Source organism: Lissotriton helveticus, chromosome 5_1, assembly GCF_964261635.1.
Source record: "Lissotriton helveticus chromosome 5_1, aLisHel1.1, whole genome shotgun sequence".
Classification (NCBI taxonomy): domain Eukaryota; kingdom Metazoa; phylum Chordata; class Amphibia; order Caudata; family Salamandridae; genus Lissotriton; species Lissotriton helveticus.
This window is the reverse complement of record NC_136065.1, coordinates 65,457,493-65,484,192: the sequence shown is the minus strand read 5'-3', so window position 1 is coordinate 65,484,192 and position 26,700 is coordinate 65,457,493. Positions and strand designations below refer to the sequence as shown.

Sequence of the window (26,700 nt, the reverse complement as noted above, 5' to 3'; positions counted from 1 at the left end):
GGACAATACCAATGTCATAACCACTGATACCTGCAAGTCAGGGGTAACAAAGGGAAGGATTTTCCTCAGAGTTTTTATTATAAAGAAACAAGCAGAGGTGAGTTTGTTTGGCTGATCTCTAAATGAAAGATCACGGATCACACCCAGGATCTTTACTTTCGAAACCGGATTGGGACGGGGGCCAAGAGATTGGGGCCACCAGGACAGGTTCCAAAATGAGAGGTCTCTTCCAAAAAGAAGGACCTCAGTTTTCTCCGAATTGAACTCCAGACTATAATGTTTCAACCATTTGACAATCTCACCCCTGCAACTATTGAAGCGATGGGAGGCTTCCCCCTCATTGCTAGAGAAGGACACAATAATATGAGTCTCGTTTGCTATGAAATGGTTGAGAAAAGATTTGATCAGTTTGGCTTGCGGGGGCCACATAACCGTTACAAACTGTGGGGCTCAGTGACAACCCTTGTGGAACCCCGTAAGGCAGAGAGGAGGGTTTTGATCTAAATTCCCCAAGGGAAACCGACGGCTCTCTATTCACCAGAAAAGATTGGAGGAGATTTATTTCAGAGCCGCTTAGCCCTATATTGACTCGACTTTCTAGAAGAACTTCATGACTCACGGTGTCGAAAGCTGCGGACAGATCTAAAAGAATGACCGCCCCCCCCCCCCCCATTGTCCATGATGGATTTCATCTCCTCTGTGGCAGCAGCCAGTGCTGTTTCAGGGCTGAGATTTGTTCTAAAGCCATGTTGGGCTTTTATCAAGGAGTTCATTTTTAATTCAAAAATTCCGGAAGGGTGGTGTTAAGGTGTTTTTTGAGAATGTTTGCTGGCATTGGCAGCCAATAGATCGGACGATAATTCTTTTCCTTGGTGGGGTTAAGTGATGATTTTCATAACCGCAGAAGATTTGAATCTTTGTTCCATTCCGTCGGGATCTGCCCTGATGTAATGATAATATTTACTAAAGAAGTGAGGGGGGCTGTAACCGTCTCTGCCACAGCATGTACGACTTTTGGAGGGCAGGGGTCTGATGGAGCGCCAGATATCGTATGGACAATGACCTGAAACGCTTCTTTTTTAGTAAGGGGGGGACTCATTAATCTCTTGTGTGCTTGATCCAACTAATTATTTTCATGCAAGATCAATGTTAGTGTGGCGACTCAAATCAAGATCAGTTTAAACTGCTTCAACCTTATCCTTGACAAAGTTGGCTCGATTGTCGCACAGCGATTGGCTGAGTGTCCTGTACTAATAGAACTGGAGCTAGAGACCAAATTGATAGCTTTAAAAAGTTTGCTTCAAGAGTTTTCGGCTTGATTGATCTTGTCTGTAAAATACTGAGTTTTCTCCGAAATTATTAGCTTTTTATAATATTGAATCATTTGTTTATAATTAATTTTTTTGTTTAGGTTATAGTTTCTTCTCCATATTTTTTCTTGCCTGCGTCATTTCTGTCTAAAGGGCCTAAGCTCCTGGGAAGACCCTGCTGAATTAATCCACTTGGTATACATAGCTGTACCTATATTTGAGTCATTGGTCAGAGTGTGTTGGTAGCAGATAGGATATCCGTGAGTTCTGGTCTATTAATTTTATGCCATGCCCCTGTTTTTATGACTCGTGCTGTTTTCTTTGCCGGAGGATTTAAGGCACCGATCTTTATGCTGAACATCCAGCTTTATGGTCTGACCACGTTAATGGTAGTACGGCCTCAAGCAGCCGATCTGGATGCCTGTGAAAAATACCATCTAAAACATGTCCGGCCTTATGAGTGGCATCATTCACCCTCCGACTAAGGTTACAAAAGCTAAGATTGTCCAAGAGATGTTCTGTATCTTTGTTATTTAAATCTTCCAAACGGAGGTTTTTGAAGTCGCCTAAGATAGTATAGTTATTGCAGGCTAGATTCATGAATTCCATTAAGGACCTCAAAAATGTACTTTTGGTCCCAGAGGCCTGTATATCAGGAGACCATTAAAGGTTTAATTATTATATAGTTTACCGCTAAACGATAGTGCTTCGCTATCTATCCCAAAAGAAACCTAGAAACCTCTGATCAGCCAACCTCATCCTCACCGAAACCTCATGCATCCACTGAGCCAAAGCAGGGGGAAGATCCTTCTTCTACATCGCCGCCAAGACCTGGAACGAGCTCCCGATCGACATCAGACCGCCCCATCCCCCCGCCCCCCGAGCACCTTCAGGAAGACTCTCAATACCTGGCTTTTCGCCTGAACGGAATTGCTGACTCCCCCCCCTCCCAGCACCTTGAGATCCTCACAGGTGTGTAGCGCGTTTACAAGTCCCCTGATTGATTGATTGATAATGTTTATTGGCTCGCACAGTGCCTCTAAATACTTAAGGTAGAGAACCGCTAGGCGGCCTCCGCATTCTATTCTGCGATCCACTGGGGTAATGGCGTGCCCCACTGGGATGGCCACAATTAAATCGGGGTTCGATGCCTCATCCACCCAGGTCTCAATTAAAAAAGCAATATCTGGGGCACAGGTGTCTATGTGACTAAAAAACATTGTGCTTGTGCTTAATACCAGATCTAGTGTTAATCAGTACACATTTTAGTAATTAGTGGCTTAGGCGGGGGAGGTATCAGTGTTGCTGTTAGAGGCTGATAGTGGCCCAGCCTGACACATAAAAAAGCAGTGCACACAGTGATAACTCTTGAAGCTGAAGCCCACCAGGAATGGGAGGTCTTTCGCACGTTGCCTCTAGTCTACATTTTCTGTTTTTGAACCAAGTCCCTTGTATGTATCTCTTTCTGTGGTCCATTGGGGTATTGTTGTTGCCATTGCTCTCCCGAACATCAAAGTCATAGGACTTTCACTTGTGGCCGAGTGGGGTGCCGAAGGATAAGCTCGTAGAGCTCAGTACTGTTTGTAGACTCAGCTTCTCAAGAGTAGCACGCTGCACTGCTTTCTTTAGCGTACTCATAAAATGCTCAACAAGTCCATTGGCCTGTGGCCATAAGGATGTGATCTTATGATGCTTTTTGTTCAGATGCTCCTGAAAATTCTTTAGATTCTTTGCTGTTGAAGGTTGGACGATCGTCAGACTTCACAGTGGCCAGCGAGCCCAATGTTGCAAGGATGTCATCAAGTTTTTCAATTGCTTGCTCATGTGTCACGGATGAGAGATTTTCGACCAAAGGAAAAAGTCAATATTCATCTATAATTACAATTTAACAATGTCCATTGATGAGTGGGCCAAAGAAAATGGTGGCTATTCCTTCTCACACATGTTTAGGGAGTTCGGACATGTTCAGAGTATGTTGCATAACTTTAGTTGGCTGGCAGTTACATATGTGACAGGCCTTTAGTTCCTTTTCAACTCTTTAATATACATATGGAAACCAAACACGGTCTTGGAGAGCTCTTTTTGTAGCAACAACACCAAGATGTCCTTCGTGAGCCACTTCTATCACCTTTTTCTATTACCTTTTGTTGTAAACTCTCCGGAATCAGGATCCACGATCCTCATAGTATAACTTCTCCCTGAGTTATGGACAATCCATCTTTATTATAATCATAGTATAGTATAATCATACTCTTGCAATCGTAATCCCCATCGTTCAGTTTGAGAAGGCATCTTGGGTTTTGGATTACCAAAGATGGCAGCAAAGAATGATGATCAGTCACCAGCGTAAAAGGCTTTCTGTACATAAATACACGGATATGTTCACAAGCTCATACTACAGCCAAACTTTCCCTCTCAGGCTATGAGCAAGGATGTTCTATTTGAGACAAACTTCTACTAGCATAGACCACAATATGTCATCTTGCATTTGTGCATCCATGGTGCTGTGCAAGTATAGCGCCTAACCCAACGGGGTTAGCGCCAACCATAATCTCTGTGTGGATTTTTGGATTGAAGTACGCCATGTCATTTTTTATGATGTGTTTAATTCTCTTGAAACTCTCTTCACAATCTTGTGACGATTAAATAGAAGTGCTTTTCTTTGTTAACTCTCATAATGCAGCACTGTCAGTGGCAAAGTCCGATATGTATTGTGAACAATAGCCTGCCATCCCAAGAAAAGAGCGCACCATTGGAAAATCTTGTGGGAATTCAGCATTTGTCAATGCTTGGACTTTTGCAGGATCAGGCGTCATGCCCCCATCAGAAAAGATCCAATCAAATAATTTTAGCTTTATCTTATTGAACTCAAACTTGTCTGCTTTTAAAGTCAAACCGGCATCATTGAGTAATCGACCTGCTTGTGTGAGGGCACTGTAGTGCTCCTTTTGTGTAGCTCAGGAAACCAATATGTTATCTCTATTGTTAAATGCATTCCCAACAGGGTGTATGATGTGTCGTATGACGTCTTGGAAAAGTTCTCCAGCTGATGACACACTAAAACTAAATCTCTTGAATCTAAACAAACCAACATGTGTAGCAAAAATTGTATTATATCTGCAACTTTCTTCTAGTTCTAACTGATGATAACCTTTATTCAGATCAGTCAAGAGAAGATTTTGGCACCATTCAATTGTTTGTTTGTGTCAACAATGTGCGGCCCTGGATTTCGCTCTCGTTTAGTCACTTTGTTCGCCTGGCACATGTCAACACATATGCGCACAGCTCTTTCACTGTTGTTTTTAGGCACTAAAACTATGGGAGAAACCCATAGCGTTACACGAGTTGAACTTTCAATAATATCATGCTTAATTAAGGATTCAAGTTCTTTATCAACAGTTTCCTGTAAATGAAAAGCAACTTGTCTATGTCTCTGAGCAACAAGATGGACATCCTCATTAATATGCAATTTTCCTTTCATAGCCTTTACTTTCCCTAAACCATGAAACAATGAAGGGAATTGATTTACTAGGTTGTGAAGAGCATTCATGTTGTAATTCACAGAGATCAGTCTCATGTCAGCAGCCATATTGAAACCGAGCACACAGGCACTTTCTGCTGTACCGTGAAGCACATGGATCGTTGTTTGCACTCTTGTTTTCTTGTGCTTCATAGGTGTCGATGTAGTGCAAGTGTACAATTTGGTCTTTGACAGCATAGGCCAAGGAAATGGAGATAGTTCATTGTACTATTCTTCAGGCATTATATTTATCGAGGCACTCCTATTTATAATTAAAGGCATTGAGTATACATTTATTTTCAATGTAATCTTCGGATAGTGGTTGTATTATTTTGTTGCTTTGGCATGTTGACTTTGCTTCCACTGACTTTTCTCCTCGCATGCAACCAGTTCGATTTGACGTTTTTCTGAGGTAAGCTTTGACATGGCACAATCACTTTCTTCACTTTTACTTATTATTGAGGCTGAAATACTGTTTGACGATGACATAGATGACGATCAACTTCGTTTAGTCTTATTTGCCTCAACAAATGTCGCAACTTGGCCGTGCGTGCGTGCATCGAACGTTGCTTTTGAAACGTTCTGGTGGCCATTTTGTCTTCGTGCCGTGACCCACTTAATTTTTCCTTCACTCTGCACATTGTCACAAAATGGTTCTCTTTACCACAGCCCTTGCATATTTTACCAATGGTGGGACACTTTCCTTCTTGTGGAAGCGCAAATCCACACCTGAAACACAACTTCTTTTTGTGTGTAGATATCAATTTGTGTCATTCAGTTTTTTGTTTTGAATTACTTATCGCACTCATGGCTCACTAGCTCTGGGCACCTCCTTCATCTCTGGCAGCCATCAACATTCACTCCAGACTAATAGTTTCTCTCAGCATTTGTCGCCTGAATGAATCGGACAAGCATCCATCGATCATTCTAAGCCGCATGGCTTCTTCATCGTTAAATTAATTGAATTTACAATGTTTGACTATGTTGATTCTTTCCACGCATTCATTGATTGTTTCACCAATTCTTTGACGTTCTTGACTGAAGACATATTGTTTATGGTCAACTGTTAGAACTTGATTAAACTTGAGATTCAACGCATTTTCAATCTGATGGTATGTGACTTCTTCATCAGTTCTTGGCATTTTCCTTATTCCTTCTTTTACACCATCACCAGAAAGATTTTTGAAACGTTTGATAATCTTCCTGTTATCAGTCTCTTCTAGTGCATCTATGAACTCTTCAAATGTTTTTATCCATGCAGCCCATCTATCGCCAGTAATTTTCTTTATGGCAGTGTCGAATGATGCTGTTGGTTTGAGGAAGGCAGCAGTATTGTGAACCAGTGTGGAACTTACTGATGTTGAGAATAGCGTTTTCCGTAGCCTCTCTGCCTGGATATCAGGATCCGTTCCATTCATGCTCTGGCCCTGTGATGGACCAGCCTCAGAGTCGTCCTTTATGGAATCCATCAGCAGAACGGCCTTCTTCCAAGTTTCTGGTGGGGCGCTATAAACAAGAACTGCTCCGTTAGCACAAATCATGCACTGTTTTGTGGCCAGCATCGGTCATGATGCAACAAATCTCTTTAGCGGGCTCGGTAAGTCCTTTACTCTATTCTTTTTATACTTCAGTGTGTTGTCTTACGCCTGGTTGATCTCTGTCGTCAGCATCAACAATCAGTTTATTGTATAACTTTATTTTGCATGGCAGCTGTGTACCTTTTGTAGGATCTTGGTTGTAGTTTCTTCACCACCGTGCGTAGATTTTTCTGTGTAGTTGTCTTTCTATTCACACGCTTCACACCAGCTGGAGTTGCGTTGCGACTTCACATACGCTAACCGTCGACTCAGCACTTTGACGAAGGCACAGGTGACAGGCACGAACAGTTTGCTTGGACCACGGCAAACTCTCCAGGAGAGCACTTTCTTCTTATACCCAATCTCGTCGCCAGTTGTAGGTCTTCCCCAGCCTGGGTACCCGCTGTATAACTAGGCCACACACGGAGATGTAAATCGCACAAGTTTATTCCTCTGCGTGTACCTGTGAACTCCTTCATTCTAAACCAGGCTTTCATTACATTCTGTTCTAGCGATTACGTCCCACTGATATGGAGTCCTTGGGGAGCCAGAAAGGATCCGGTCAAATAATGCAAGACACTACACCCAGTTCAAAAGTTTGCAGCTCTGGCCCTAACGCCACATCTCCATCTCTTCTGCCCCTTCGTCCTACCCCCTCCCCATCTTCCGGTACTTCCACACCTCCTTTGTCTGGGCTCCTAAAGTTGTTTAGGACCATGGACATGGTAGAGTGGGAGAGGGCAACCAATGTGCGGCAGTGTGTGGTAGGAAGGGAAAGTGTTCAGCACGGGGGGTTGAGTGCTCACAATGGAGAGAAGAGGGGGGGCAGTGTTGTCCTTGGCTGGGGTGTGGTATCTGTGCTGCCCCCATCTGTGGGGTGACACACGAGGGGGGGGCTTGCCTTTCCTCTGTGAGGTCCAGTCTGTGCCACTCTGTCCCTCCCACCCCTGCACATACCTGCCACGTTTCCCAGGTTCATCTATGATGAGCTGCAGCTGTCCAGGTTTTTTCCTTTGAATTCTGGGACTTGTAGTCCTGTTTTATATTGTAATAAATAAGCTGACAGGTCCCAGAATTCAAAGAAAACACCTGGCCTGGAGCAGCACATCACGCTTGGACCTGGGAAGCTTGACAGGAGTGTGTCTGGTTATCTCCAAACTCTTGTGCCCCTCGCCCCAGTTCTCTGGGAGTAACATGCACAGTATCTAAGGATTGGTTGTGGGGGCACACATTTCTGCAGCAGGTGCCTTAACCCCAGGAGATCTTTAAAAAACTGCCTTTTTGTGATCAGTCTCCTTGTGGCTGAGTTTTTAAAAAATAGATGTACAAGTAGGCCGTCAGACTCTGCTTTTCATGGCTCCGCCCTATTTCCCCTGCCACACCTTGACACCTCCCATGAGGGATTCCGGGAGTATTTTTTTCTGATTTCAGCTCTGTACATAAAGCTTTTTCACCTGCAGGCATTGGGTTATATGCACAACAAGTCACACTCTGCCATTAATCCTTGCAGAGTCGATAAGAGAGTGGTTTAAGTGGGGGGGGGGGGGCTTTGCTTGTGGTTTCTTACCCATCTCCTTCTTGCACAGATGTAGAGGCGTTCGTACAGGTGGCAGACTCTGTTTTTCTTGACTCCGCCCAATGACTCCACCCTCTTTCCGCTATCACAACTTGACCTCCAGGTGTTGGTTCCCGGAGTATTATTTTCCGATGCAAACGCTGTACGTTCATCTGTTCATCTTTTTCATCTGTAGACATTGGGTTAAAGGGACAGAAGGGCACACTTGGCCTTTAATCCTTGCAGGGTCGATAAGAGAGTGGTTTACCTAGAAGGCTCTCTCTGTACTTGGGGGGAGGATGGGGCGGGGTTTCATACCCTTCTAACAGATTTAAGGGAGTTTGGTCAGAGCTGAGGGATGTGGCCATGTAATTCATGGGGCTAATTCCAGGGCCCCCGCCATGAGCGTTAGAGGGGCGTGGTTATGTAAATAGAGATCTTGCAGTGTAATCACCGTCTGGAACCGGGTAATCCACAAACTTCCCCCCTCAACCCCAATCACCCCCTTGCTCTTGTTTCCCATCCCCGTTCCACCAGCTAGGAAGCTTAGAGAGAGTAAAAGGACAGGGTGAACGGCGCGGCGAGAGGGGGGCGGTGTTATTGTGGGAGGGGCAGTATTACACGCATGGGGGGTCGACTATAATACAGAGTTCCATGTGCGGTCTTTTGTCTGCCCCCTCCCCCCCCAAGACTTGCACTCATTTCTCCCTCTCTCTTTGTGGCGCATAAACCATCGTGCCCCACCACCTAGTGCGTACCGAGGGAATGTTGTGGGGAGTGTGTTTTTTTTTTGCCCCCACACTACAGTGAGGTCATTTCTCTGACCCTTTGTAACCCCCCTCCAAGGCTCGTTTCCCTCCGGTAGTTCTCCTCCTTCTCGGGCCCCTCCCCGGGGTCCCTCATTTTATTTGGAAGATTAACATGCATGATAGCCAGGAGTGGGAAGGGGGGAGTCAGTGTTGTGTGGGGGTGTATTAGGGGTGGGGTGTGTGCACTCTCTCTCCCCAGGCTCCCGCTCCCTACGTTACGTCTTCCTCCCCGGGCCCCCTAATTCTGCTGTGAGTACCACACACACTGCAGACGGCAGTGGCTGCTGGACCTACAAATACAAATCTGTGATCTGCACTTTACGCAATGTGCTTTGCAGCAGGCCCAGTAACCCTCTGTGCTACTTTGAGTCAAAACTGGGACTAGGTAAAACAGATCCCTGCAGCAAGTGCATTAACCACCAGAAGTTATCTTGCCAGTATTAATATTATCCAAACGTTGCTGAGTACACACACATCTCTGCAGCATTCATCGCCAGTTATCTTGCCAGTACTAAAATCCTCTAAATGTTGCTGGGTACATATCTCTGCAGCAAGTGCATTAACCGCCTCAGTTATCATGCCATTATTATTTCCCCCTTAACATTGCTAGGTGGACACCCAAATCTCTGCAGTGCATTAACCACCTGAGTTACCTTAACAGTATTATTATTCTCTAAAAGTTGCTGGGCACACACATCTCTGCATGGAGTGCATTAACCACCAGAGTTATCTTTCCAGCACTATTATCCCCTGAATGTTGCTTTGCACACACAGATCTCTGCAGCGAGTGCACTAATGTCCAGAGTTCTCTTGCCAGTACTAATATCCCCTAAACGTTGCTGGGTACACATCTCTGCAGCAAGTGCATTATCCGCCTCCGTTATCTTGCCTCTATTTATTTCCCCTAAAAGTTGCTAGGTGGACACCCAAATCTTTGCAGTGCATTAACCACCTGAATCATCTGACCAGCAATATTATTCTCTAAAAGTTGCTGGGCACACAGATCTCTGCCGCAAGTGCATCAACCTCTAGAGTGGTGTTGCTGGTATTGTTATGCCTTAAAGGATGCTTTGCACCCAGATTTCCGCAGCAGGGGCCTGAACCCTAGGAGATATTTTGAAACACATCCTCTTTGTCATCAGGTAAGTAAGCTAGACATATTTAGTGTACTTTTTTCCTTGCTACCTTTTTTGTGGCAGAGTTCTTAAAAATAAACATGTTGACTGTCAGACTTTGCTCTCTGTGACTCTCCACTATCCCATTCACTCCTTGCCCCCTAGTTCTGGGGTCCCAGTGTATAACTTACCGATCCCAGCTCAGTGCGTCCAGCTGTATGGCCTGGACTCATTAGGCTTTGCAGGGCACACACTTCCTTTAATCCTTGCAAGGTCGATAACAGAGTGGTTTACATAGGAGGCTCTTTGGGGGGTTCTTACCCTTCCCTGGCTCGAAAAGATGTGGGGGTGTTGTCAGATAGATGTAGGGCCCCCAGCATCAGCATTGAGGGGCGTGGTAATGTAAATAGGCCAAATGCGTCATCACCGTCTCCAACTGTTGAATCCTCCAGCAATGACCCCCTCCCTCCCCCTGTTGTGTTTCTGCGCCCCCCCCGCCCCCTTCAGTGTTCAAGATGATGAAAGGGAGGGCGGCGCTGGGGGCAGGATAGCTGTGGTGGGGACATGATGGGGGGGGGCACCTTCAAGGCAGCTCCGTGAGAGGGGATTTCTTCCCCCTCCTTCTGACCCCCCCCCCGCCCAGCAGAGTCCAGGAACGTGACTGACGGAGGGTGGGGGTGGATTGGGGGTGAGGGATGTCTTACCTGGTGGGAGGGGGGTATGGAGTACTGATGCGCTGACACCCCCCCCCTTCCTGAGGTCCTTCCCTGGTGCGCTGTTGCAGCCCCCCTCCCCCCCGCTCTCCCTCTCTCAGTTACCTGTTCCCCCCTGGGGGTCCCTCCCTGGGGTCCCCTAGTTTATTTGTAAGAGTGACATACACTGTGGAGGGGGGTGGAGGGCTGGGCAGGTGTCCTTGTAGTGCATGAGGTGGGTCAGTGATGTGTGGGGGTGCGGAGGGAAGGTATTACATGAGGGGGTGCACGCGCTGACCTCTGACCCTCTGTCCCTCTCTCCCCCCCCCAGGCTCGCACTCCCTCCGGTACTTCCGCTCCTGTCTCTCTGAGCCCCTCCCCGGGGTCCCTCAGTTCTCCGAGGTCGGGTACGTGGATGACGTCCCCATCGTCAGTTACACCAGTGAGAGCCGCAGGGTGGGGCCCCGGGCCCCCTGGATGGAGGGGATCACCACCGAGGACCCCCAGTACTGGGAGAGGAACACGGAGATCAACCGAGGGAACGAGCAGATGCACAAGGCCAATGTGAGGACCGTGATGGGGCGAGTCAACCAGACCCGGGGTGAGTGACAGGGGGGGAGGCACGGTGGGGGGGGTGACACGGGGAGGGAGGGGCAAGTACAAGGCAGGAGGTGGGGGGTGAGCAACATGTGAGAGTTGAGGGGGGTTTGGAAGAAGGGCATGGCGAAGGGGGGAACGGGCTGCACGTGATGTATGGCTGTGCATTGACCTTTACTTGGGGGTGGAGACCCATGAAGGGGGGGTGAGAGCTCGAGGGGCGGGGGCAGTGTTTGGGGGGTGATTGACCAGGAAGGGGGTGACAGGAGCCGTCACGTAGAATATTTTCAAGCACAGAAGCTGTGATTGGTGTTTATGTCCGCGGGGGGGGGGGCAACCAAGGCCCTCACTGTTCCTCGCTTCTACTCCAACGCTGTCTATGTTGCCCCCTTCAGATCTCACTTTGCCCGGCCGCCCTCCCCAGCTAACGGGACAGCCTCATCGGAGGTGAGGGAGGGGGGGTTCTTGTCTACATTCACAGTCTGCCTGGCACCCTTCCCCTCCTCTGCCCCTCGCCCCCATGGATGGTTCAATGGGGGTGCGGGGTTCCCTCACTCTCTGGCTTGAGGTGCCCCCCCTCGTCCCCTCACACTGCCCCCCTCAGGTCCAGCTGGGGTTATGGCTCCCCCACTCTCTGCCTGGAGACATCGGACCCTCACTCTGACCCCCCCACCATGCTGTCCTTTCACCTGTGGTCCCCAGACCTTTACTTTACTCTCTCCTGCTCCCCTCTCAGTCACAGTCTCTCTGCCCCCCCTCTCCAGAGGGGGTCTCCCCCGCTCTCTCTGCCTGGGGGTGTCTGTTCCTCCCACAGGCCCTCACTCCCCCCCTTCAGGTCTTCACTTGGTGCAGTGCATGTCCAGCTACATGGTGAGGGCTGGGGAAAGGTGCGGGGTGGATTCCAGGGGGGGTGTTACTGGGGCACGTGTGAGGGGGGGCTGTGTCTCTCCTCAGCCTCTGCCTCCAGGTGTCAGACCTCTCCTCAGCCCCTCACTCCCCTCTCCCCCCTCAGGTATCCCCATGGTCCAGTGAATGTTTGGCTGTGGGCAGGGCTGGGGGAAGGGGAGGGGGCTCTGGGGGCGTGGGGGTGTGTGTTTCACCTTAGACTCTGCCTGCGGGTGTCAGACCTCTCTCTCCTCAGCCCCTCACCCTCCTCTCCCCCCTCAGGTCTCCACATGGTCCAGAACATGTTCGGCTGTGAGCTCCGGGACGACGGCTCCATGGGGGGGTTCCGTCAGGACGCCTTCGACGGACACGACTTCATCAGCTTCGACAAGGACAGACAGACGTACACGGCGGCCATGGATGCGGCCAGGATCACACAGGACCGATGGAACTCGGGGAGGATTGAGGCCCAGCGATGGAAGGACTTCCTGGAGGGAGAGTGCATCGAGTACCTGAAGAAATACCTGAAGCTCGGGGAGGAGCGGCTGCAGACAGGTGGGTTATGGGGTTTATATAGCGCTTACTCCACTCTACCCCAATCTACCCCACTCCACTCTACCAGATTCTACCCCACTCCACTCTACCCCACTTCACCGCAATCTACCCACTCCACTTCAGTCTACCCCATTCTACCTGTAGGAAGGGGGAGTCTCTAGTTGGCGCAGTGCAGCACTGGCGACAAGCAGGGACTCTCTCTTCCCCGTCAGGGCTGAGGGTTACCTTCAAGACAACCTCTGCTTACCCTCTAGGTAGTGTGGCTTAAGCAGTCTTAGGCTAATCTCTGGGGCATGTAGGGTTAAACATTTGCAACATTACACCATCACCACCAACCCACCACACAATGACACCAAACTGTATTTGTAAAAATATATCTTCTTTATATAAATCTCAAGCAGGCTTGTAAATACAGTCTTGGTTACTTCAAAATGCAGGTTCCAGTTACTCTTTAGGTTAAGTTGCCACAGTTCTTTCTTAGCAATAAGCAATCTTTGTTTAGTGTTATTCCCAAACAGTTCTTTAAGTTCCTTTCACACAAAAAAAGGGGGGGGTCAGGCTCTTCAAGGTATCGTGGTGGTTCTGCAGGCGCTGTTCCTTGTCAGCCAGGGTCACCCCGGGCTGTCCGTGGACCTCTCTGCGCCCCTCGGCGCCTCCGCGCTGGAAAAGCGGGCCCGGTCTACCCACCCTCACGCTTCTGGCGGGGCCGGCGGCCGGGGAATCAAAGTCCGCCTCTCTCTGCGCGCTGCACGGCTGTGCGCGGCTGGCGGGGGAGAGAGCGGGGGCCCTGGGAGCGCTCAGCACGCGGCTCCTGGGGCGAGGTGAGGCAGCGGGCGGTGCGAGCGAAGCAAGACAGATGCTCGCACCGCGGGGCAGGACACAGTACCTTTTCTTGTGGAAGCAGCCTGGGCACAGTTCAGCGCGGTGATCCGCGTCGCGGTGTCTTCCTTCCGACGTTGGAGCGAGCGGCGGCTCGGCTCTGGCTCGGGGGTTGGCGTTGCGGCGCGGGCCGGGCTGAGGAAGCGCCTCAAGGTTTCCTGGCACAGGGGGCACACGAAAAAGGGGTAGCGATCGGCAAAGCACGCCTCTCTCGATCCAGGCGACGTTCAGGCACCCCACGCAACAGCTGTTTCTCGGACAGCGGCGGCGCGTTCAGGGGCACCAGACACGGCGGGTGCAAGCAGGCAACGGGCACCACCTCCTCTTTGCGTTGCGAGCTGCGGCTCGGGGCCAGTCACGATGTTTGGGTCAGCTGGGCTGACCTTCACGGTGCTTCTGGGCCAGGCAGGCAGCAGTCACGGTGCTTGGAGAGATAGCAACACCCAGAGCGTTGCTGAAGAGCGCGATGGTCACAGCGTGCTCCGCTTTTCCTGGTGAGGCGGGCAGAGGGAAAGCAACTCCCCACAGCGGTTCCTCTGTCAGGGGGTAGCGCTCACTGTTCCTGGAGCGCTGGTCAGGGGGCAAGTTCAACAGCAAGCCCTTGGAGATCTTTCAGCAGAGTTTGGCACAAAGTTCAAAATAAAAGCAAAAGTCTTTTGTAGTCTTTTCTCTTCCTCTCCTTTGGCAGCAAGGCACCAGACACAGGCCAGAGTCAGCACTCCTCCTTGTAGTCCTTCCAGGTCCTTCTCTTCGGGCAGAGTTTCTCTTGTAGCACAAACAGGATCTAATTTACAAGGAGCAGGGCTCCTACTTTTATACCCAGTTTCTTTTGTTCTAGCAAGCCAGGGGGGCCTCTGCATAACTGCTCCAGTCTCTGAGCACTTGTTGTGGGTACTTCTGGCCTCTGCATTCAGTGTGAGGGCAGGCATATCAGCCGCTCCCCAGGGGGGCGGAGACGGCATTGTGAAGGCAGGGGCAGCTTGAGCACCTTGTTGACAGGCTTCGGGCCTTCCTGGGCCAGGTGCAGGCTGAGTCATCAGTCGCTCCCCAGGAGGGCGGAGCCAGCATTGTGGAGGCAGGGGCACAGCCTGATGCATCATTCAGGGTAAACTCCCACCACCCACTAAGGGGTCATCCTGCTAATCACTACCTGTCAACTCCCAGCCCTGTCACTCACACACATCAGACAGTCAGGTCCACATCCAAGCGGAGGCGGGCTGAAATGGTTAGGCCAGCAAATGCTAACTTTCTAAAAGTAGCATTTGCAAACACAGGATATTAAAATAAACTTTACTAAAAGAAGTATTTTATTATTCTGAGTTCAGGCATACTAAACATTAATTTCTACCATGTTCCCTGAGCCTGCTGGGATTATAGAGTGTAATAATTCCAGCAGCCCAACTGGCCTAGAAGGGAACTGGTAGCCTTACAATAGTGAAAAACGAATTTGGCAGTAATTCACTATTAGAACATGCCACACACATCAGGGCATGTTCTACCTTACACTTACAATGCACCCTGCCCTCAGGCCTACCATAGGGGTGACTAATATGAAGTTAAGGGAAGGTTTAGGGGCTGGCAAGTGTGTGCACTTGCCCAGCTAGCATGACAGTACCAGACTGCACGCAGGTTCTGCAATGGCAGACCCTAGACACATTTTTAGACTGCTTCTGTGGGTGGCGCAACCAGCGCTGCAGGCCCACTAGCAGTGTTGGCATTCACAAGCCCTGGCACTCCTGGTGCACTTTACTAGGGACTAACAGTAAATCCAATGAACCAATCATGGACATCAATCACATGTACACTTTACAGTAGGGAGCACTTGCACTGCGGCACGGGTTGGCCGTGGCGCAGTGCCCTGAGTAGCAGACACCAGCAAAACATTTGAGGCACAACAGCAAAAAGTGGAAGGGAAACTCACGCCAAGGTGCCAGGTCTAACACGTGTCCCCTCCAGCTGAAATGTGGGGGGAACTACCCTTCCCCAGGGAGTTCCTCATCACTAAGGCGGAAAAATCTGGACAGACCATCAGCGTTGGCGTGATCTGTGCCAGGGCGGTGTTCCACCGTGAAGTCCATACCCTGTAGGGAGATGGACCACCTCAACAGTTTTGGGTTCTCACCCCTCATTTGCATCAACCATCTGAGGGGCCTGTGGTCCGTCTGAACCCGGAAGTGAGACCCAAACAAGTAGGGTCTTAGCTTCTTCAGCGCCCAGACCACAGCAAATGCTTCTCGCTCTATTGCACTCCACCTACTTTCCCGTGGAAGTAACCTCCTACTGATGAAGGCTACGGGTTGGTCCCAGCCCTCCTCAGTCATCTGTGAGAGAACAGCCCCTACACCATGCTCTGAAGCGTCTGTTTGCTCTATGAATTCCTTGGAGAAATCAGGAGCCAGGAGCACGGGCGCCGTGCACATGGCAGTCTTCAGGGTGTCAAAAGCCTTCTGACAGGTGTCAGTCCAAATCACATTCCTGGGCTGCTTCTTAGAAGTCAGCTCTGTCAAGGGGGTCACAATAGTGCCATAGCCCTTGACAAACCTCCTGTAATACCCAGTGAGCCCCAGGAAGGCTCTCACTGCAGTCTGGGTCTTGGGGGGTTCCCAAGCCAGGATGGTCTCAATTTTGGGTTGCAAGGGTGCCACCTTGCCACTCCCCACTTGGTGTCCCAAGTACACCACTGAACCCTGCCCAATCTGGCACTTGCTTGCCTTGATTGTGAGGCCTGCCTTGCGCAGCGCCATCAACACTTCCCAGAGGTGTCGCAGGTGTTCTGGCCAGGTGCCACTGAACACGGCGATGTCATCCAGGTAGGCGGCACTGAACTCATCCAGCCCAACCAACACCTGGTTGACCAACCTCTGAAAGGTGGCAGGGGCATTCTTCATCCCAAATGGCATAACCCGGAACTGGAAATGCCCATCTGGAGTGGAGAATGCTGACCTCTCCTTTGCCCCATCGGTCAAGGCGATCTGCCAGTACCCAGACGTTAAATCAAACGTGCTGAGGAACCGGGCAGCCCCTAGCCGATCAATGAGCTCATCAGCTCTGGGGATAGGATGCGCGTCAGTCTTGGTGACTGAATTGAGTCCTCTGTAGTCCACACAGAACCGGAGTTCAGGTGTGGCTCCCGGCGCAGCAGCCTTTGGGACCAAGACCACGGGGCTGGACCAAGGACTGCTGGAAGACTCAACCACCCTAAGAGCAAGCATCTTGGGGACCTCCTCCTTGATGCAGGCCCTGACCCTGTCAGTCACCCTGTACCTTATGCTTCACAGGTAAGCTGTCTCCTGTGTCCACATCATGGACGCACCAATCTGTGACACTAGGAACCAGGGAGAACAGATCTGGAAACTGCCCCAGCAATTGGCGGCAGTCTTTCTGTTGCTCAGGGGTCAGGGTGGGTGAGAGGTTAACTCCATCCACTGACCCATCTTTCTCACAGGCCACTAAGAGGTCAGGAAGAGGCTCAGACTCCTCTTCCATTCCATCATCAGTGGCCAACAGCATGCCCACTTCGGACCTTTTCAAGTGGGGCTTGAGGCGGTTGACATGTAAGACCCTTAACGGATTCCTGGGCGTCTTCATGTCCACCAAGTATGTCACTGAGCTCTTGCGCTCCACAACCTCAAATGGGCCTGTCCACTTATCCTGAAGTGCACAGGGTTCCACTGGGGCCAAGACATACACCTCTTGACCAGGCTGAAGCTCTACCAGAGTGGCATTCTGGTCGTACCACCGCTTCATCTCCTCCTGGCTAGCTTCCAGATTTGCCTCAGCAAGTTGTCTGAAGCGCCTGGTTTGGTTTCTGAAGGCCAGCATGTAGCTATATACATTCTGGGGAGGTTTCCTGGGAGATTGCTCCCAGCCTTCCTTTACCAAACTCAGTGGTCCTCTCACGGGGTGACCATACAGCAGCTCAAAGGGGCTGAACCCTAGAGACTTCTGTGGCACCTCGCGGTATGCAAAGAGCAGGCATGGTAAGAGGACGTCCCACTTACGCCTCATTGGACCTTCCAGGCCCATGATCATGCCCTTCAGGGTTCGGTTGAATCTTTCAACCAACCCATTTCCTTGGGGATGGTAAGGTGTGGTGAACTTGTAGGTTACACCACACTCTTGCCAAAGGGACTTCATATACTTGGATATGAAGTTGGTCCCCCTGTCACTCACCACCTCTAGAGGGAACCCCACTCTGGAGAAAATTCCCATCAGTGCACGCCCCACCACGGGGGCCGTCACTGTCCTCAGAGGGATGGCTTCAGGGTACCGGGTGGCATGATCCACCAAGACCAGGATGAACCTGTTGCCCATGGCTGTCTTGGGGTCCAGAGGCCCAACAATGTCAATACCCACTCGTTGGAATGGAGTACTGACCACAGGGAAGGGTTGGAGGGGAGCCTTGTGCTTCCCTCCGCTCTTCCCACTTGCCTGGCAAGTTGGACAGGTCCTACAATGAGCATCTGAGCTCTTGTGCATTTGGGGCCAGTAGAAGTGGGTGACAAGCCTGTCATAGGTCTTGTCCATCCCCAAATGTCCTGCTAAAGGCACATCGTGAGCCAGTCCCAGTAGGAAGGCTCTGAACTTCTGGGGTACCACCAGCACACGGGCTGACCCAGGTTCAGCAGCCCTAGGCTCTGAATACAGGAGGTCATTCTCCCAGTACACATAATGTGTTTTGGCCTGAACACCATTGGCCTGGTCTGCAGCCTGCTGCCGCATACCCACGAGAGAAGGGCATTCTTTCTGCTCCCTGCAGAATTCCTCCCTGGAGGGGCCTCCTTCTTGCTGCCAATGGGTCAGCTCAGGCAGGTCCCCCAGTTCGGCAATCTGTTCCCCAGTAGGCTCCAGGGCATCCCCCTCAAGGTCTGCTTCCTCCTGGACCGTGGGAACTTCAGGGGCCGGTTTCCCGCGCACCCTGCGCCTTCTCCCTAAGGCCGGTTCCTGGGCCTCTCCTTCAGGCCCCAGGACCTCTTGATCACCCCTACTGGCTGCCATTGACCGGGTGGTCACGCACGCCCAGTCAGGTAGACCCACCATCTTCAGGTGAGTCGTCTTCTCCACCTTTTCCCAAGGGGAGTCCTCCAAGTCGTTCCCTAGCAAACAGTCAACAGGCATGGCTTTCCTCACACAGACCTGTAGAGTACCAGAGACCCCCCCCCACTCAAAGGGAACTTGAGCCATTGGACATTGGCTCTCAGAGTTGTCAGCATTGACAACCCTACAATAGGCATGGGGTACAACCTGCTCTTGAGACACCAGGTGATGCCTCACTGCAGTCACACTGGCTCCTGTGTCTCTAAGAGCCTCAGCTTTCTTACCATTGATGGTAACCACCTGCCCATATTTTTTAGTGTTAGAGGGCAGGTAGCTTGTAGGGACCATCTCACTGTCTCCTAGGGAGACTAGGGTCATCTGAACAGGATCTCCACCCCCCGGGACCCTCACTTCTTCTCCTAAGTGAACACTGGTCACTTGTCGGGGCGGAGCACCAGTGGGTGCTGGTTTTCCAAACAGGCGACACTTGGGGTCACTGGCTATGTGCCCCGGGTCACCACATTTGTAACAATTGAAGGGCCCCTTTGGAACAGGTCTACCTGTCGGGGCCCCATTCTGCTTTGGGGGTGGGGGAGGCTGAGAACCTTTCTGCTGGTCCCCTTGGGGATTACTTTGGGGGCCTTTTTGGAACCCTTTCTGTTTTCCCTTGTCCCCCCCACTCTTCTGCTGGGGACCCTGCCCACCCTTGGCGGAGTCTCCCACTGGACCCTTGTGGACCCTGGTGCTGAGCCAGCGGTCCGCCTCCTCAGCAAGCTTCCTCGGGTTGGACAACTTGCTATCAATCAGGTGCTGGCGTAACTCAGGAAAACATTGATCAGACAAGTGCTCCCATGCAATTAAATCAAAGAGACCTTGAAAATCATTCACTTTGTTACCCTTCACCCAACCATCCAGTGCTCTGCAAAAAAAAGTCACAAACTCCACATACGTACTCCCAGGCCGCTTATTACACCCCCTAAACTTCTGCCTATACATTTCAGGGGTAAGCCCATACCTGGTCATTAAAGCTTCTTTCATATGGGGATAGGATCTCTGGGCTTCAGTGGGCAAATCTAGCAGGGTGTCCCGCCCTTCGCTAAGGAACCTTCCCCATAACCCCGCTCCCCAATCCTTCTCAGGGACCCGGTGGGAAAACATGGCTACCTCATATGCCCTAAACCACTGTCCTATGTCATCCCCCTTAAAGAACTCTTTAACTACATCTTTGGGGATGTGCACTCTTGACTCTACCTGCACCGGCATTGCGCTGCCACCAGAGGGAGGATGATCCAAGGTTTTCTCTTTTAGACTCATCTCCCTCATCTTCACATCATACTCCAACTGGAGTTTTCGCTCTTCCAGAGCCATCCTTTTGCTTTCAAGCTCCATTTGGCCCTTTAAATTCAATTCTGCCAGCTTTATCTCATGATCCCTGGTTGCCTGTCTGTCTGCCAGCTCCTCTGGCGACAGGCCTCTGCCAAAGCTAATGACGCTGTCTGGTTTTTCCAGACCCACAGGATCCACAGGTGCACCCTGATCCTCAGGTGCCTTCCTAGATTCCATCCAGGCCTTCAGGGCTTTGTAGAACTCAGGTTTGTTTTTGCACCCTGCATGTGGAACTTTGAGTTTCCTGCAAAAAAAAACTCAGTTGCTTCTTTGTGTAGTCATCCAGCTTTGATGCATCCCATTCTAGCTCCTGCGCACCAGAGGCTATGGACTCTCCTCCATCAATGCTGTTTGTGCCAGGCATGCTTGCAACACTAGGGATCTTCTTCTTTAGCAAAATTAAAAATCAAAAAGTCTGTGGCTAAGATACTGGACTGTAATCACTATGCACTGGTCAGTAGCTAAGGTAAAACACTGCAAATGTAAATTCGCGAATCCCACCGCTGCCGCCAATGTAGGAAGGGGGAGTCTCTAGTTGGCGCAGTGCAGCACTGGCGACAAGCAGGGACTCTCTCTTCCCCGTCAGGGCTGAGGGTTACCTTCAAGACAACCTCTGCTTACCCTCTAGGTAGTGTGGCTTAAGCAGTCTTAGGCTAATCTCTGGGGCATGTAGGGTTAAACATTTGCAACATTACACCATCACCACCAACCCACCACACAATGACACCAAACTGTATTTGTAAAAATATATCTTCTTTATATAAATCTCAAGCAGGCTTGTAAATACAGTCTTGGTTACTTCAAAATGCAGGTTCCAGTTACTCTTTAGGTTAAGTTGCCACAGTTCTTTCTTAGCAATAAGCAATCTTTGTTTAGTGTTATTCCCAAACAGTTCTTTAAGTTCCTTTCACACAAAAAAAGGGGGGGTCAGGCTCTTCAAGGTATCGTGGTGGTTCTGCAGGCGCTGTTCCTTGTCAGCCAGGGTCACCCCGGGCTGTCCGTGGACCTCTCTGCGCCCCTCGGCGCCTCCGCGCTGGAAAAGCGGGCCCGGTCTACCCACCCTCACGCTTCTGGCGGGGCCGGCGGCCGGGGAATCAAAGTCCGCCTCTCTCTGCGCGCTGCACGGCTGTGCGCGGCTGGCGGGGGAGAGAGCGGGGGCCCTGGGAGCGCTCAGCACGCGGCTCCTGGGGCGAGGTGAGGCAGCGGGCGGTGCGAGCGAAGCAAGACAGATGCTCGCACCGCGGGGCAGGACACAGTACCTTTTCTTGTGGAAGCAGCCTGGGCACAGTTCAGCGCGGTGATCCGCGTCGCGGTGTCTTCCTTCCGACGTTGGAGCGAGCGGCGGCTCGGCTCTGGCTCGGGGGTTGGCGTTGCGGCGCGGGCCGGGCTGAGGAAGCGCCTCAAGGTTTCCTGGCACAGGGGGCACACGAAAAAGGGGTAGCGATCGGCAAAGCACGCCTCTCTCGATCCAGGCGACGTTCAGGCACCCCACGCAACAGCTGTTTCTCGGACAGCGGCGGCGCGTTCAGGGGCACCAGACACGGCGGGTGCAAGCAGGCAACGGGCACCACCTCCTCTTTGCGTTGCGAGCTGCGGCTCGGGGCCAGTCACGATGTTTGGGTCAGCTGGGCTGACCTTCACGGTGCTTCTGGGCCAGGCAGGCAGCAGTCACGGTGCTTGGAGAGATAGCAACACCCAGAGCGTTGCTGAAGAGCGCGATGGTCACAGCGTGCTCCGCTTTTCCTGGTGAGGCGGGCAGAGGGAAAGCAACTCCCCACAGCGGTTCCTCTGTCAGGGGGTAGCGCTCACTGTTCCTGGAGCGCTGGTCAGGGGGCAAGTTCAACAGCAAGCCCTTGGAGATCTTTCAGCAGAGTTTGGCACAAAGTTCAAAATAAAAGCAAAAGTCTTTTGTAGTCTTTTCTCTTCCTCTCCTTTGGCAGCAAGGCACCAGACACAGGCCAGAGTCAGCACTCCTCCTTGTAGTCCTTCCAGGTCCTTCTCTTCGGGCAGAGTTTCTCTTGTAGCACAAACAGGATCTAATTTACAAGGAGCAGGGCTCCTACTTTTATACCCAGTTTCTTTTGTTCTAGCAAGCCAGGGGGGCCTCTGCATAACTGCTCCAGTCTCTGAGCACTTGTTGTGGGTACTTCTGGCCTCTGCATTCAGTGTGAGGGCAGGCATATCAGCCGCTCCCCAGGGGGGCGGAGCCGGCATTGTGAAGGCAGGGGCAGCTTGAGCACCTTGTTGACAGGCTTCGGTCCTTCCTGGGCCAGGTGCAGGCTGAGTCATCAGTCGCTCCCCAGGAGGGCGGAGCCAGCATTGTGGAGGCAGGGGCACAGCCTGATGCATCATTCAGGGTAAACTCCCACCACCCACTAAGGGGTCATCCTGCTAATCACTACCTGTCAACTCCCAGCCCTGTCACTCACACACATCAGACAGTCAGGTCCACATCCAAGCGGAGGCGGGCTGAAATGGTTAGGCCAGCAAATGCTAACTTTCTAAAAGTAGCATTTGCAAACACAGGATATTAAAATAAACTTTACTAAAAGAAGTATTTTATTATTCTGAGTTCAGGCATACTAAACATTAATTTCTACCATGTTCCCTGAGCCTGCTGGGATTATAGAGTGTAATAATTCCAGCAGCCCAACTGGCCTAGAAGGGAACTGGTAGCCTTACAATAGTGAAAAACGAATTTGGCAGTAATTCACTATTAGAACATGCCACACACATCAGGGCATGTTCTACCTTACACTTACAATGCACCCTGCCCTCAGGCCTACCATAGGGGTGACTAATATGAAGTTAAGGGAAGGTTTAGGGGCTGGCAAGTGTGTGCACTTGCCCAGCTAGCATGACAGTACCAGACTGCACGCAGGTTCTGCAATGGCAGACCCTAGACACATTTTAGACTGCTTCTGTGGGTGGCGCAACCAGCGCTGCAGGCCCATTAGCAGTGTTGGCATTCACAAGCCCTGGCACTCCTGGTGCACTTTACTAGGGACTAACAGTAAATCCAATGAACCAATCATGGACATCAATCACATGTACACTTTACAGTAGGGAGCACTTGCACTGCGGCACGGGTTGGCCGTGGCGCAGTGCCCTGAGTAGCAGACACCAGCAAAACATTTGAGGCACAACAGCAAAAAGTGGAAGGGAAACTCACGCCAAGGTGCCAGGTCTAACACTACCCCATTGCATCCAAATCCATCCCAATCTACCCCACTCCACTCTACCAGATTCTATACCGCTCCACTCTACCCCACTTCACCGCAATCTACCCACTCCACTTCAGTCTACCCCATTCTACCCCATTCCATCCAAATCCATCCCAATCTACCCCACTCCACTCCAATCTACCCCACTTCACCGCAATCTACCCACTCCACCTCAGTCTACCCCACTCTACCCCATTCTACCCCATTCCATCCAAATCCATCCCAATCTACCCCACTCCACTTTACCAGATTCTATCCCACTCCACTCTACCCCACTTCACCGCAATCTGCCCACTCCACCTCAGTCTACCCCATTCTACCCCATTGCATCCAAATCCATCCCAAATTACCCCACTCCACTCTACCAGATTCTACCTCACTCCACTCTACCCCACTTCACCGCAATCTACCCACTCCACCTCAGTCTACCCCACTCTACCCCATTGTACCCCATTCCATCCAAATCCATCCCAATCTACCCCACTCCACTCCAATCTACCCCACTTCACCGCAATCTACCCCACTTCACCCCAGTCTACCCCACTCTACCCCACTATACCCCACTCTACCCCATTCTACCCCATTCCATCCAAATCCATCCCAATCTACCCCACTCCACTTTACCAGATTCTATCCCACCCCACTCTACCCCACTTCACCGCAATCTACCCACTCCACCTCAGTCTACCCCACTCTACCCCATTCTACCTCATTCCATCCAAATCCATCCCAATCTACCCCACTCCCCTCCAATCTACCCCACTTCACCGCAATCTACCCACTCCACCTCAATCTACCCCACTCTACCCCATTCTACCCATTCCATCCAAATCCATCCCAATCTACCCCACTCCACTCTACCTGATTCTACCCCACTCCACACTACCCCACTTAACCACAATCTACCCACTCCACTTCAGTCTACCCCATTCTACCCCATTCTACCCCATTGCATCCAAATCCATCCCAAACTACCCCACTCCACTCTACCAGATTCTACCTCACTCCACTCTACCCCACTTCACCGCAATCTACCCACTCCACCTCAGTCTACCCCACTCTACCCCATTGTACCTCATTCCATCCAAATCCATCCCAATCTACCCCACTCCACTCCAATCTACCCCACTTCACCGCAATCTACCCACTCCACCTCAATCTACCCCACTCTACCCCATTCTACCCATTCCATCCAAATCCATCCCAATCTACCCCACTCCACTCTACCTGATTCTACCCCACTCCACACTACCCCACTTAACCGCAATCTACCCACTCCACTTCAGTCTACCCCATTCTACCCCATTCTACCCCATTGCATCCAAATCCATCCCAAGCTACCCCACTCCACTCTACCAGATTCTACCTCACTCCACTCTACCCCACTCCACTCCAATCTACCCCACTTCACCGCAATCTATCCACTCCACCTCAGTCTACCCCACTCTACCCCATTGTACCCCATTCCATCCAAATCCATCCCAATCTACCCCGCTCCACTCCAATCTACCCCACTTCACCGCAATCTACCCACTCCACCGCAGCCTACCCCACTCTACCCCATTCTACCCCATTCCATCCAAATCCATCCCAATCTACCCCACTCCACTCCAATCTACCCCACTACACCGCAATCTACCCACTCCACCTCAGCCTACCCCACTCGACCCCATTCTACCCCATTCCATCCAAATCCATCCCAATCTACCCCACTCCACTCTACCAGATTCTATCCCACTCCACTCTACCCCACTTCACCGCAATCTACCCACTCCACCTCAGTCTACCCCACTCTACCCCATTCTACCCCATTCCATCCAAATCCATCTCAATGTACCCCACTCCACTCTACCAGATTCTATCCCACTCCACTCTATCCCACTTCACCGCAATCTACCCACTCCACTTCAGTCTACCCCATTCTACCCCATTCCATCCAAATCCATCCCAATCTACCCCACTCCACTCCAATCTACCCCACTTCACCGCAATCTACCCACTCCACCTCAGTCTACCCCACTCTACCCCATTCTACCCCATTCCATCCAAATCCATCCCAATCTACCCCACTCCACTTTACCAGATTCTATCCCACTCCACTCTACCCCACTTCACCGCAATCTACCCACTCCACCTCAGTCTACCCCACTCTACCCCATTCTACCTCATTCCATCCAAATCCATCCCAATCTACCCCACTCCACTCCAATCTACCCCACTTCACCGCAATCTACCCACTCCACCTCAATCTACCCCACTCCACCCCATTCTACCCCATTCCATCCAAATCCATCCCAATCTACCCCACTCCACTTTACCAGATTCTATCCCACTCCACTCTACCCCACTTCACCGCAATCGACCCACTCCACTTCAGTCTACCCCATTCTACCCCATTGCATCCAAATCCATCCCAAACTACCCCACTCCACTCTACCAGATTCTACCTCACTCCACTCTACCCCACTTCACCGCAATCTACCCACTCCACCTCAGTCTACCCCACTCTACCCCATTGTACCCCATTCCATCCAAATCCATCCCAATCTACCCCACTCCACTCCAATCTACCCCACTTCACCGCAATCTACCCACTCCACCTCAGCCTACCCCACTCTACCCCATTCTACCCCATTCCATCCAAATCCATCCCAATCTACCCCACTCCACTTTACCAGATTCTTTCCCACTCCACTCTACCCCACTTCACCGCAATCTACCCACTCCACCTAAGTCTACCCCACTCTACCCCATTCTACCTCATTCCATCCAAATCCATCCCAATCTACCCACTCCACCTCAATCTACCCCACTCTACCCCATTCTACCCATTCCATCCAAATCCATCCCAATCTACCCCACTCCACTCTACCTGATTCTACCCCACTCCACACTACCCCACTTAACCGCAATCTACCCACTCCACTTCAGTCTACCCCATTCTACCCCATTCTACCCCATTGCATCCAAATCCATCCCACACTACCCCACTCCACTCTACCAGATTCTACCTCACTCCACTCTACCCCACTTCACCGCAATCTACCCGCTCCACTTCAGTCTACCCCATTCTACCCCATTGCATCCAAATCCATCCCAATCTACCCCACTCCATTCTACCAGATTCTATCCCACTCCACTCTACCCCACTTCACCGCAATCTACCCACTCCACCTCAGTCTACCCCACTCTACCCCATTCTACCTCATTCCATCCAAATCCATCCCAATCTACCCCACTCCACTCCAATCTACCCCACTTCACCGCAATCTACCCACTCCACTTCAGTCTACCCCATTCTACCCCATTCCATCCAAATCCATCCCAATCTACCCCACTCCACTCCAATCTACCCCACTTCACCGCAATCTACCCACTCCACTCCAATCTACCCCACTTCACCGCAATCTACCCACTCCACCTCAGTCTACCCCACTCTACCCCATTCTACCCCATTCCATCCAAATCCATCCCAATCTACCCCACTCCACTTTACCAGATTCTATCCCACTCCACTCTACCCCACTTCACCGCAATCTACCCACTCCACCTCAGTCTA

The 26,700-nt window shown here is 51.1% G+C and overlaps 1 protein-coding gene across 1 annotated transcript in view; it reads left to right on the top strand.

Moving 5' to 3' along the window:
• The window catches only part of LOC144754136 (class I histocompatibility antigen, Gogo-OKO alpha chain-like), a 261,240-nt gene that overhangs the window by 40,443 nt on the left and 194,097 nt on the right, over positions 1–26,700 (top strand). The window contains exons 2-3 of the mRNA XM_078641713.1: positions 10,910–11,179; positions 12,343–12,615. Coding sequence (XP_078497839.1) covers positions 10,910–11,179; positions 12,343–12,615 — 543 coding nt within the window. The remainder of the gene's footprint in view (positions 1–10,909; positions 11,180–12,342; positions 12,616–26,700) is intronic.